Source organism: Chiloscyllium plagiosum, unplaced genomic scaffold (genome assembly GCF_037043375.1).
Source record: "Chiloscyllium plagiosum isolate Xiang-an unplaced genomic scaffold, Cpla_swu_hap1 HiC_scaffold_13, whole genome shotgun sequence".
Taxonomy (NCBI): Eukaryota; Metazoa; Chordata; class Chondrichthyes; order Orectolobiformes; family Hemiscylliidae; genus Chiloscyllium; species Chiloscyllium plagiosum.
The window spans coordinates 38617717-38630440 of record NW_028270151.1 but is presented as its reverse complement, the minus strand read 5'-3'; the positions used below and the strand labels follow the sequence as shown (position 1 = coordinate 38630440).

Below are 12724 nucleotides of genomic sequence, written 5' to 3'. Positions count from 1 at the left end.
AAATTCCTGCATATAGGAAGAAATTAAATAATACACATGTTTATGGGATTACGAAAGACAAGGATTAAGTTGAGATCAATCAAGAGCTCCAATAATACTTGACAATTAACATTTCTAACCACTGCACAGTACCAATTAAGGCAAGTACACCTGAATGCTAAATTATGAAATGAAAACATTAGACTATAAATCAGATGAAGTTATTCTCAAAAAATGCAAAGACATTAGTCAGATCACAACTTCACTGATTTGTCTACTTCTTATCACCTAGACACAAATGAAGAAATGCAAGTGCTTGAAGGATTTTGGAGAAGAACTTGAGACTAATCACTCGGAAATATGGGAGATATTTGAACTTTTGTTATTTAGAAAGTATTTGGCTAAGATAGAATCTTACAAAAATCTACAAAATAGTAAACATACTACTTTACATCAGATTGTAAAGGCAATTTAAACTAAGACAGATAGTTCTTCTATAACGTGGTGATTGCGTTCTTGTACAACCCTGTGTTATAGAAAAATAGCATTTTAGAAATAGCACTTGAAGTGTTGGTGATTTAATTGTGTTACAGCCAACACACATTTTTGATGTTTGTGCTTTAAAAAGTGATCTCAATTTGTCAATCACATTACAGTGAATTTGTGTTCATGAAACACGTATTATAGCAAGATGACCTGTACAGTGAATTTGGGGCTAATTTCAAAATGGCATTCACGATAATGGATTTCCAAATACAATAGTGGAGGCAAATGTTTTGGAATTTTTTTATTTTTGTTTTTTGTTGGTTTATTTTATTAATTATGTAGTTGGAACAATGCGGAGTACAGGGTCTGGCTGGATAGATAAACTCAGATGAGGTGAATTGCCTTTCTCAGACATTTTTATCATATTAATTTGGGAAAAGGTAAAAGCTGTGTCTGTATTTATTTTTCAGCATACAATAAAAGCGCCAAAGTCTGGTGTGATCGCGAAAGTTCTCTACAAAGAGGGTTCCCAAGCTAACCGAAATGCTGCCTTGGTAACATTTGTGGAGGAAGAAAATTCACAATGAATTCAACTTTGTTTATTTGGACAACTGTGCATAAAGACAGAGATTTAAGAATACCTTACTTTTCATGTGACTGTCGAATGAGTTTAGGTGCTCTTACTACAAACTGCTTGGACACTTATGAAAAGGAAGCATATTCCTTTAGTTCAGTATTTTATATCATTTTGAACTGCAACAATAAATGGTACTTGTACACTGAACAAAAACTGAGCTATTAATTTTGATCATAAATTACTTACTTTAGTGACTTATGTATTTCACAACCTTCAAATAGAATCTCAGCTACCTGGGAAATTTGTGTTACATTTCATTACTATGACAGCTCACTTAAGTAATGGAGGGAAGAATATTTATGAATACTTCATACAGCTTATCAAATAATTATTGATATGCCATTTTACAGGATTTCTAACGTTTCCTCAAGTTTTTTTTATATTAATATGTTGCATTTAGTACAATTTAAAATCCATGCTTGGCGAAAATGTGCACTATATCTTGTGAAATACTGAGCACATTAGGTAGCGTCTGTAGCTATAAACAGAATTAATAGATAGGATTTCCTTTCATACAGGTGATGGGAAGAGTAAATAGTCAGTTGGCACTGATGAGATACCTGTCCCCTTTTACGCAGTCCAGTTCTGAGCAGGAAGGTTCATGTCCCACTTTCCCAGCCCATCATCAAATTGAGGTCAATTAATGACCACTTAAGATCCCCAACCTGCCACTGGCCCAATTACCTGAGAAAGGCCAACTGAGAAACCAAGATAGTCTGCCTGTTGCATTGGGCTCATTTTGCTCCAAGCTGGGGCATCAAAAGGGACATTGAGGTTGCCACTGAAAACTATAACGCTACCCCATCCTTGCCACTGAAACCCCTTTTCCCATAAACCCTAGCCCTTGTTACCTGTAGTTTCCTACACAACAATGCAGCTCTTTATAACTGTGCATCCTGAGCCTCTGGCAACATTCTGCAGCTCCCAATGGTTACCAGCCTCTGATTGGCAGCTGCTTCTGTTGGGGTGGATCCATTGCCAAGGATATTGATAGGTTGACAAGCTTGCTGATTTTTTTTGTTCTCTCTCTCTCTCTCTCTCTCTCAAGGGATGTGGATGTGGCTGGTGGCCAGTATTTATTGTCTATCCCTAGTTGTCCTTGAGAAAGTGGTGGTGAGCTGCCTTTTTGAACTGCTGCAGTCCATGAACTGGTAGGTAGAAACATAATGCCCTTAGGGAGGGAAATCCAGGATTTTGACCCAGCAACTTGTTTTTTTACTTAAGTGACTAATGCGGTTTAATCAGATGGGCTTTCTCACTGGTAGGTGTTGTATAAAGTAATGCATATGAAAGGGTTAACCTCAGTTAAGCTGACGTTCTGCCCATTCTGACATAACATGCAGCCAATGGATGGATGTCAGACAGCTTGGGCAGTTGAGGCAGACAGAGGTTGGAGTCTGGTCTGGTTTGCTTGTGGAGAGACACTCGTTTCACCTATTTTTTGTTATTAGTAGTTAAAATGTTTAGAAGTTCATGTAACCTGTATATAGTTTACTGGTATGTAATAAACTGCATCCTGTTATCAAAGTCATTAATCTCTTCTGCTGAGACTTATTCATAATTAATCCTTCATTGCCTACTAGAAAATCCCTAGATTTGCACGGAAGAAAGACCGGTAATAGCACTCTACCTCAGCCACAAGTGGTTGGTACCACACTTTCTCATCACTGTCATAACAGTCCATGGGGGTGAAGGGTATGGTTAGTTACCACTGAAAACATTTGTTCCTGCAGAGAACACTAGATCTCGGCTAGGTCAGTAATCTTTAATTAACCAGTTCTGATAAAAGGTTATTCACCTAAGGTGTTAAGGCTGTTTTATTTCCTCTCTCTCTCTAGACACTGCCTGGCCTGCAATGTCCAGCATTTTCTGTTTTTAATTCAGGTTTTCAGCATCTACAGTATTTTATTGGTGATACTGTTTTCAAGATATTACTTTGTTTTGCTGCATTTGGGGTCCTGTTCACCTCATTACGTAAACAGTAAACTGTTGGTATGGACATTTCAATCCATTACAGAAAAAAAAACATTTTTATTTGCATTGGTTTGTTACCAAAGCAGTGAAAATAAAAATTACTTCCAATGAGTTATATTATTGTTAGATGTGAATTATGTTTCCTTCAGTGTGACAGAATCTGATATTCCTCTTGGGGGTGCAAGTTGCATTGGCAGCTGTTTTTGACAAAGTCTGTGATAAGCCATCTTGAGAAGGGGACATATGCAGGAATCATCTGCAGGCTCCAAAAGCAGCTGACTCAGTGCTATCATGATGCTATTTGGACCACATATGTCCATTGTACAGATTGATGCAACACTAGCAGAAGATCTATTGTTCAGTTGCAAGTGGGATTCTGCTTAAATGTTACTGAAAGAGACAGGAACCCAAATTGCAGGCTTCGTGCTTTTGAAGAACCTCTTCATTGTAAAAAGTTGAAGTATGCTAGGAGTGTTTTGGACCTGTTGTGTTAAGTTGGAAGGAGAGAATAATAACAGACAAAAAAAGTGGCCATTCAGTCAGTCATACCTGTGCCAGCTGTCTGTAGGAGCAATTCTACTAGTCCCATTTTGTTGTCTTTTTGCATAGCCTCAAATTTATTTTTCTATTCAGGTGCTTATCCACTATCTTTCTGAAAGCCAGAATTGAATCTGCCTGTATCACACACTCAGCAAGTGCATTTCAGGTCTCAAGCATCCACTTTGTTTTTTAAAAATATTCTTATGTTGCTGTTTCCACATAACTGCAGCTCTTCACACCTGGAATTGTTCTTGTAAATGATTTCTGCACCTTTTCCAAAGCTGTTACAAAACCCTCTTTAACGTAGTGTCCAGAATTGTGAGCAACCAGTGTTTTGAATTTCCTTGTTTTGTATTCTCTGCTTCTGCCTAACTTGTGCTACTTTCAACAATTTGTGCACATAAACCTCAGGTGTCTGTTTCTGCATCCCTTTTAAAATTGAATCATTCTTTGAAATTGACTCTTGTTCTTTTTACAAAAATGAATCATTTCACAATTCTCTCCACCCATTCGACTTACCTGTAGGTATACTCTTGAAATCTATCATTCTCCTCCTCATCATTCACAATACTTCCAAATTTTGTCATCTCTAAATTTTGAAATTGTGCCCCAGATATCCAAGTTAAGGTCAATTATCAAATTCAGTATCTTTCTCTGGCCGGCCATCAATTCTTAGGTGACTGAGTGTAGGACATCAGAAAGTATGAGAAAAAGGCAGTAGGGTGGGAAGCAAGGTTCTCATAGTTGCACTAAGTCCAGCTTGTTTATTATTTCAGAAAGCAGGAGGAGCATATTCTACAAGTTTAAAAATGGCATAAGACAAGAATATGCCATTATCCTAAATGTTCTCAGATGACAGATAGCACGACCTTTGCCACAGTTGCCCCTTGATACTGAGAACAATCCTCTCCAAAAGGGCTCAGGAGATGCAGGTATCCTTACTCCCCACTTGTGCTGTGCTGCTTCCTTTCCGCCATGTCACTAATAGTCCAACTTGGTGTAATACAATGTACCTATCATGGCTGACAACATAAAGGTATATGATAACAAATAAGACAAGATGTGAGGCTGGTAGCATTGTTAGTGATATGAGGGTGAGATGGGGTATCTGAATGTTAATGTTCTGCCCTGAGTTGCAGACCTGGTGATGAGTGAATATTAGGTGAGTGATAAGGATTTTGTGTATTGAGTAGCATGACAGCAGTGATTCATGTCCTAAATATGTATTCACTAATGCTGACGAAGAATGTGGGGTTATTAGACTCCTTATGTCATAGCTGTCATTGGTTCCAGAGGAATTGACACCAGCTACCTGCTCCTTACCCTTTGGATGTTCTCCTTTTAGAATAATAAAGTTAACCAACTTCAGAGAATAAGTATTTATTCAAAGTGTATTTTCTAATAAGTTAATGGGAACAAGTGGTGTTGCATGCTCTGGTTCTCTATTCTGTTCAGACACAACCTATATGAAATAAACCCAGATACAAGCAGATCATCCATTATTTTATTAAATGATGGAGCAGGTTTGAGTGGCCAAATGGTCCATTTCAGCTCCTATTTCATATGTTTGTAGTTTTCTTTGCCCACAGGTTTCGTTTCACTAAAATGTTAATCTGTGTGTTATTTTGGCAGATGAGAGTTGTGGATTCATTCAGAAGATTATTTTTATCGTTACTATAGTCGTTCTGACTCGAGAGTGAAGAGTAAAGGTGAAATCATGATAGTGAGGCGTTCCAGGAGTAGAAATAGAAATTGCTCAGAAAATACTGATGTTGCAAAAGTAGTTTAGTTTTATTCATGGGATGTGGGCATCATTGACTAGGCTAGCATTTATTGTCCATACTTAATTTAGAGTCACTACGTTATTATGGGTCTGGATTCACATTAGGTTAGACCAGGTTGACATCATATTTCCTTCCATAAAGGACATTAGTGAACCAGGTGGGGTTTTGTAATAATTGACAAATGGTTACATGGCAGCTTTTCATTTAATTCATATTTTACCATTTGCCATGGTGACATCCAAACCCATGTTCCCAGAACATTGGCCAAAATTACTTGTCTAGTAAAATTACCTCTATGACACTGTCTCCCTGGATAATATTGAGAATTCAGTGGAGAAAACTTTACCAGATATCAAATTTGGATCCTAGTTTTGAAGAATTCATTATGGCTCTACTGGATAATTATGAAGTAGAAGTCTATGCAAAATCATTCTCAAAACTGTCTTCCTCCAAGATTAAGACGTGTTTCCATGAGAAATTCAGTAAGAAACTAAACTAATGTCAATATTGCATACCAATATTCAAAGTAAGTCACCAATTTGCTTTCAATCGGATTTTCCTACTGGAACCAGTCTGTGAGCTATTCAAATAAATCTGTAATCTAATGGCAAAAATGGAATTTTAGTAGTTTAAATTCCTCCATTGGTTCTAGAGTTTTCTTATACTTTAGGCTCTGTTTCACTTTCTTCAACTTTCAGCAGCAGTGCATTTAAATGTCATGACTGTATAAATACTATGTAATTAACTGATTAATTCAGAACTGTATAAATATCAGGCATTTTAGAGATTTTTAAAGCACATTTTATAGGCACCAATCTCGACTATTTAAGGATAAATATGAAGGTGTTAGTCTCGCATACTATTTTAAGTATCCATTATCAGTGTCAGGCATTCCAATAGCAAGTAAAGCAGTTACAGAATTCAACTCTCTACATAAGTGATTGAGACTGCTAAATGGCAGGAACCTGCAACAAGCCCCAAATGGAGATTTTTAATTTGTCAGTTTGAGCTGTTGCTGAATGTAAATGTAACCAATGTTCTTGACAATCTTAATTCTGGTCTGCATCTTTTGTGAAATGCACACTAATTGTGAGGTGTGGAAGATCAATAAAAACTGTTGAACTAACCAGACCGGATACAAAGAACTTTGAATGTGTCATAAAAGGACCTGCATGAAGAGTGGTGAGTGGGGATAAAAGTTTGTATTTTCAACAGCCTACAAAAAAACATTAACACAGACAGTAGAGGATGAAGTGCATGACCCTAATCAAGCAGATTAATCAGCCATACTGGGGATAGAAATACAGCTTTAGCTTTATAAAATCAAAATCTAAAAAACACTTACATTTTGAAAATGTTTTCAATAGATGTTCCAAATATTGACGGGAGTATAAAATATGAAATGTGAGATAAACTCTCAGCCACTACCATCAAGAAAGATAAGGGCAGCAAATACATCGGGATGGATTTCCATTTTTTGGCGAAATGCAAGTTGATTTTGTTTTGGGGGGATTCTACCATGAGGTCCAATGAGATTTCTTGTATCTTATCAACCACACCACATTAACTACTTATGCCAACCCATGATTGCCCTCTAATCCAATTCTCCCCCATTCAACAGGTGCCATTACCAGAATAGCTCACCAATCACTATATTCGCCATAAAACCAGCATCCCTGACATTCACAATATTGAAAAAGTCACTGTGCACTTGGACAAGCACTGTCAGGCTGGAGCTGTGCTATACAGTTCCAGACATTTGTCCTGGACATGACAGAGAGATGTTGGTGCCCTGCTTTTGCGGGCTTGGTACTGGATGAGTGCTGTAGATGTACAACCTTCTCTTCCCCCAGGACCAGCAGTGAAGCTCATGATACAAAACCCTACAGGTTTAGTCCAACGTTACCACCAGGGTCAGTACAGTCGCAGCGGACTGTGGGAATGTCCAACACTGTAGGAAGAAATTCTGTAGGTGCCACCTTACTCATTCTCACCCATTCCCAACCCTCCACAGTGCTAACTCCACATGCCGTCTGTGCTACCTACTCACTCTCTTGGAAGGCTTCCCCACCTGCACCAAAAGTAACAGTTGTGCGACCCACTTTCATCTCCTATAAAGCCTGCCTGTCATTTCGAGAGGAAAACAGTTTAGGACGAGTGACAAGCTGCCCAACAATCTGTTCCTCACCCCTGGTAAGAGCACCTTTATTCTAATTGCTTCAAGCAACTGACTGACCATGTAGAAGCCACTGGACTAGTATCAGAAGCTGCCCTTGTCTTACAGTGCCAGGACTGCTTGTTTGAATGCTTTTTCCCTTGATGACTGAGGACTACTGAAACCATGACAAGTTTCCTGACAATGTCTGTACAAAATTGCAAGGCAGCAGATTGTATGATAGGGATGCTGTGAGAATTCAGATAGGTTCAGGGTGAGTGAGCATTATGACAACAAGTGAAGGGCCCAGAGGTGCAACCCAGTCAAGTCCATGAACTGGGTGTGGTTTCCTGAGCATGCAGTGACCTTGCTACAGCATTACAATGATAGTTACTGGTGCAGATTTGAAGTACAGAAGCATCCTGTAAGTGGATCGGAGATGTGTCAAGGGGGTTCTTAGAGGCTGGCTCATATTGGATACCATCATCCATGGACCAAAGGTCCATGTGGCCTATGCCCTTTTTATGTGGCATGTTAGTGCCCGATTTCCAATGTGGAGGTCCTTTGGAACAAGAAGTGAGCTGAAATTACAGTTCCTCATTTTGAATTGATGGGAATTTTCAATGTCTAACTTGTTCAGTGCATTTGGTCAGGTATGAAGTTAAATATTAATAAGTTCAGCTGTGGTGTTAATATGGCATTTAGCAAGCTGTAATCCCCCTTTATTGGCAATTTGCCACTGTTTACTGAGAAACCTGCCCCACCACTCAGCAAATGTATAAAAGATGCATCTCACCAGATATCTTGTTCAATTCTGCCACAAATCTTGCCTTAGCCCACATTGCTCTGACCTCTACAAGTTTCAACTCCCACCTCCAAGCTCCTCTCCAAGCCACTCACTATCCTAAATTGGAAATGTATCGCTGTTCTTTCACTGTCGCTACATCAAAATTGTGGAACTCCCTCCCTAACAGTTTTTTGGGTGTACCTGCAACAAATAGACTATAGCAGTTCAAAAGACAGCTCACCATTACCTTCAGGAGGGCAATTAGAGGTGAGCAATTGACATGGGTCTATCCAGCAATGTCCACATTCCTTGAGTGAATAAGAAACATAATCTGGAATTGACTGCACCAGGATTTAAATATGGAATAACTTGTGACTGACAACAGTATAAAAAAATGATAATTATTATACCTTAGAATTTAATAAGTATGAGCAGAGTAGGCTGTTGCTTTGTTCAGTCATTCAAGAAGATCATGATTAATCTGACCTTGATCTCAACTCCACCTTACATATTACATGTGTGTCTCTTCCATGTTACAAACTATATTTCTTGATAGTGGAATGCTTAGAGTATTAAGTTTATAATTTTGCATGCTTTGCACTATTACTTAAATGAAGAAAGTAGTAAGCAACTACTATATTGCCATGTAGCAGTGGAAAATGGCATTCATTAATTCAAAATGTAATACACCAAAAGCTTTTTATCCTCTCAAATATGTATTACACAAGCAATGAAACCAAATAATTTCTATTTTTGTTACATCACATTTCGTAGTTAATTTTTAAATTTGATCAATTTAGCACTAAAGTACAAAAATATTTGACATAAAAGGACAATAACTTGATGAAAAATACTTTGAAAAGCCACTGATTCTAGAGGGAGTAGAAGTAAAAGAGTAATAGTTTTCATCTAATGCAATAAGCAAATTGCTGACCAATTTCTCTTGCTGATTTGTGGCTTTATGGAAAATCTTTTACTTTGAAAGCCATGCTGTTTTAACTGCATCATTGGAATGAAGCCTTTGGCATTCAGCTGTTATTAATAAAACCTATTTAAAATAAATAATTGATTTTGCATAAAAGAAATATTAATACTATTTAAAATCTAGGACTGAATATCTTAAGTAGAATACTAACTGCTCCAGAATATTAACTGACCTTCACATTCAAGAAATTACATCACTTTTTGTCCAATTGTCTGCCATACTTATGGAAAATCAAGGCTCGTTTGTGGTGAAGAAAATTGTATTGCATCAGCAGCCCTCACAAATACTCTACGCTTATATTTTGAAACCACTGAAGGGTCAGCATAACTATATGCCTTGTATTTCCATGGTTTACCTTTGTTATAAGCTATGTTGCCTGGACAGTTGTTCTGTGCTGAGAAAGTACTCTCAGTTTTGGTAGCTTGCTCAACAGCGAGAAGATATTCCTCTGACACTCCCTGTTTAGCTACATGAATTGAAATCCTAGGTTGATTGTGTATGTCTTTGTGTTGATAATCATCTTTTATTTCATGCAGTTCATTGGGTGAAAGTGTCAGGATTTCAGCAGTGATAACGGATTGTTGTTTTTGCTGAACTTCTTTCAGCTCTTGCTTTTCGTTCGAGTCAGTGAATGACTTAGAACCTTCCATTTGTGAAATTGTTGTCTCAGCAACTTCCTTTAGTGTTTCTTGAGGCTGTTCCTCTTGCACAACTGAGAGTTGCACAGCTGAGTTGATTGAGTCATTGAACTTGTAAGGAATATACTTATGTTGATTGTCACCCTGTTTCTTGTCTTTTGATTTATTTTCTGGTAGAATCTGAGTTTTAGTAACGATCGCAGACCCTGATTTTTGGGGAATTCTCTTCAGTATTTGATTCTTACATGAATCAGTGAATGATTGTGAGCTTCTTGTTTGTGAACTAGCTATTTTCTCAGCATTTCCCTTCTGTATTTGCTGAGGTTGTTCCTGTAAAACAGTTTGGAGCGGATTAGTAGTGTTGACAAAATCTCCAGAATTATTTAAATAGTGTTTATTTTGAGAATCTTCTTCTTTAAGTTCTTGTGTTTCATTGTCTGGCAGCATTAGGATTTTAGAAGATGTTTTTTGAATAATTTCTTCTTGAATTTCCTTTTGGCACAAGTTGATGAACGGTTTGATGGTTTTCATTTGTGAAATTGGTTTTTCAGCATTTTCCAGTAGTATTTGTGGAGATTCTTCCTTTAGCATGAGACTGTGCTGTTTAACTGCAAAATTCATGCTATTAGACAGATTGGGGGTGTGCTTATTTTGGTCTTCATATTGTTTTGCTTGATGTGTTTCATTATATGGCAAAGTTACAATTTCAGTCGTGAAAACAGGTTCTGATTTTTTTGAATTTTTTTTTAATGCTTGCATCTTACATGTATCAGAGAGTAATTCTGAGCTTGTGGATGGTAATTTTCTTGTTTCTTTTGGATTTTCCCTCCTTGTTTCAGTTAGATTTCCTTTACTACCACTTTTCATAGATGAAGAGACTTCAGTGCATGGTATTGGATAGCACAGTCCAGCATTAGTCATAATATAGGGAAGGTTAGTAATATTAGACTTCTTGCTGTCTCCTAATGGATTATACTTGGGTATTGAGGAGTTGGTTTCATGGATATTGGTTGTTTCAGAAGGATTTATTTTGGAAATACATAATGAAGAGTTTGTAATTGCTTCTCCTAAAGGAAATATATGGTTTATATCTTCAGCAAGAGTCACATTTTGTACACAGCTTTCATTTACATCACTACCAGTCCTGAGTGATTTTGTTGATTTATCTTTTGTCTTATCATCAGTTTGGAATTGTGTACTTGAATCTAACACTTCAGTGACCATTTGTATAACTGGCTTATTCAGAATAATTTCTTTGTTTTTAATGTGAGAGTCCTGTTGTACATGCAATTCAGTTTTTTTGGTAGCATTTGAACAAGTATTCAATTTCTCTGCATGTAGTGTTTGCATCACCACTGGATGTAATGTATTTGGACAAAGAGCTGTTGTGCTATGTTCTGCATCTGATTGTCTAAGAGTAGCAACCTTTGCTTTACCATCTGGAAGTTCATATTTTTGTTGAACTTTCAAACCGAAAGTCTGTATTTCAGTAAAGTTGGTATCTCTTTTGTCTATTGTGGGAAATTTGGAAATAGTACCATGGGTTTGTGCAGTAGCAGGACATAAAGTTTCGATATTACTTTCAGCAGTTGGTCTTTCAAAAACACCAGCTTCCATTTTATTATCTGTAAGTTCAGATTTTTCTTTAACTGTCAAGTCAGTAGGACTCTGCACTTCAATAACATTGGTATCTCCTTTGTCCACCCTGGAAACATTGGCCACAATGCTTTGAGGATCTGCAGCACTTTTTGATTGTTCTAACACTGTTACTTCTTTAGGCTCGGGAGGCTGTAGTTTCTCCAGTTTACTTTGAAAACCGATCTTTGTAAACCTTGACTGTAGGAGCTGAAATTTAGTGGGTCGAAGCTTTTCTTCAGTTTTAGATGCTTTTGCCTTGCTGGTGACATGTGCAGTAACTAACTTATTCGTCAGGTGTATAGAATCTTTGGTGTTTGTATTCTTTACTTTTTCAAGCTGAGCTATGTAATTAATCAGATTGTTGATTTCCTCGTTTCTGCGCTTGTTCACAAACACCCTGGCAATTGGACGGACATCTAAAGACTTATTTCCTTGTCTGTGATCTGCATTGACACACACAATCCTGCAACAAAATCATCAAAATATCATCAGAAGAGTTCTTTACAATTTATCGTTAAAAGCACGTATCCACAGCATCACAAATTAAAATGTGTACAGATGCATTCCACCAGATTTTCAAGGTTGAATTGGGAACCCCATCCCCAGATGAATTCTGGGTCCCAGCCTGCACTACCATTGAGTCCCTATTCTGAATTTGGCTAATTGGGGAGCAGATGAGCCTAGTGCCCAATTAATGGTATTGTATATCTCCAGCAATTGGGAACTAACTAGAGGGGAGAAGCCAGAGTCTGATCTGCTAGCGACAGAGCCGGCAAGAGATTCACACTGACTCCTTAAAACATGGCCTTTTTAATCTAATGCCAGTCAGGTGGATCTCTGCCTGGAAATAAGACCATACTCAGCAAGAGCTGCCAGACAATCGGAGGTCAACAGCTCCTACATATGTAATCCCACAGTGGAGGTTGTGGTGACTGTATTGAAAAGTGTGCAATAGGACTGCCTGCAACTGGGCTAATATCAACTAATCTCAGGATGAGGCCCTTAAATGATCCATAATTAGCCACTTCATTGCATCATTTGGCAGCAGGGGCAGGGAAGTCAAACACAGTTTGAATTACACGGGAGGTGAGAAAGTAGTAGCGTTTGGACACAACACCACT

General features: G+C 37.8%; 2 protein-coding genes across 4 annotated transcripts in view; one reads left to right on the top strand and one right to left on the bottom strand.

Annotated features, from left to right (window-relative positions):
• mccc1 (methylcrotonyl-CoA carboxylase subunit) overlaps window positions 1-2633 on the top strand; it is an 81743-nt gene extending 79110 nt beyond the window's left edge. Inside the window, exon 19 of the mRNA XM_043702345.2 lies at window positions 936-2633. Coding sequence (XP_043558280.1) covers window positions 936-1052 — 117 coding nt within the window. The 3' untranslated portion in view covers window positions 1053-2633. The remainder of the gene's footprint in view (window positions 1-935) is intronic.
• Window positions 2634-9036: 6403 nt separating this feature from the next.
• The window catches only part of LOC122556384 (uncharacterized), a 35201-nt gene continuing 31513 nt past the window's right edge, over window positions 9037-12724 (bottom strand). For all 3 annotated transcript variants that reach the window (XM_087993534.1, XM_087993533.1, XM_043703018.2), the window contains one exon: window positions 9037-12066. In XM_087993534.1, the coding sequence (XP_087849660.1) occupies window positions 9549-12066 (2518 nt within the window). In that variant the 3' untranslated portion in view covers window positions 9037-9548. The remainder of the gene's footprint in view (window positions 12067-12724) is intronic.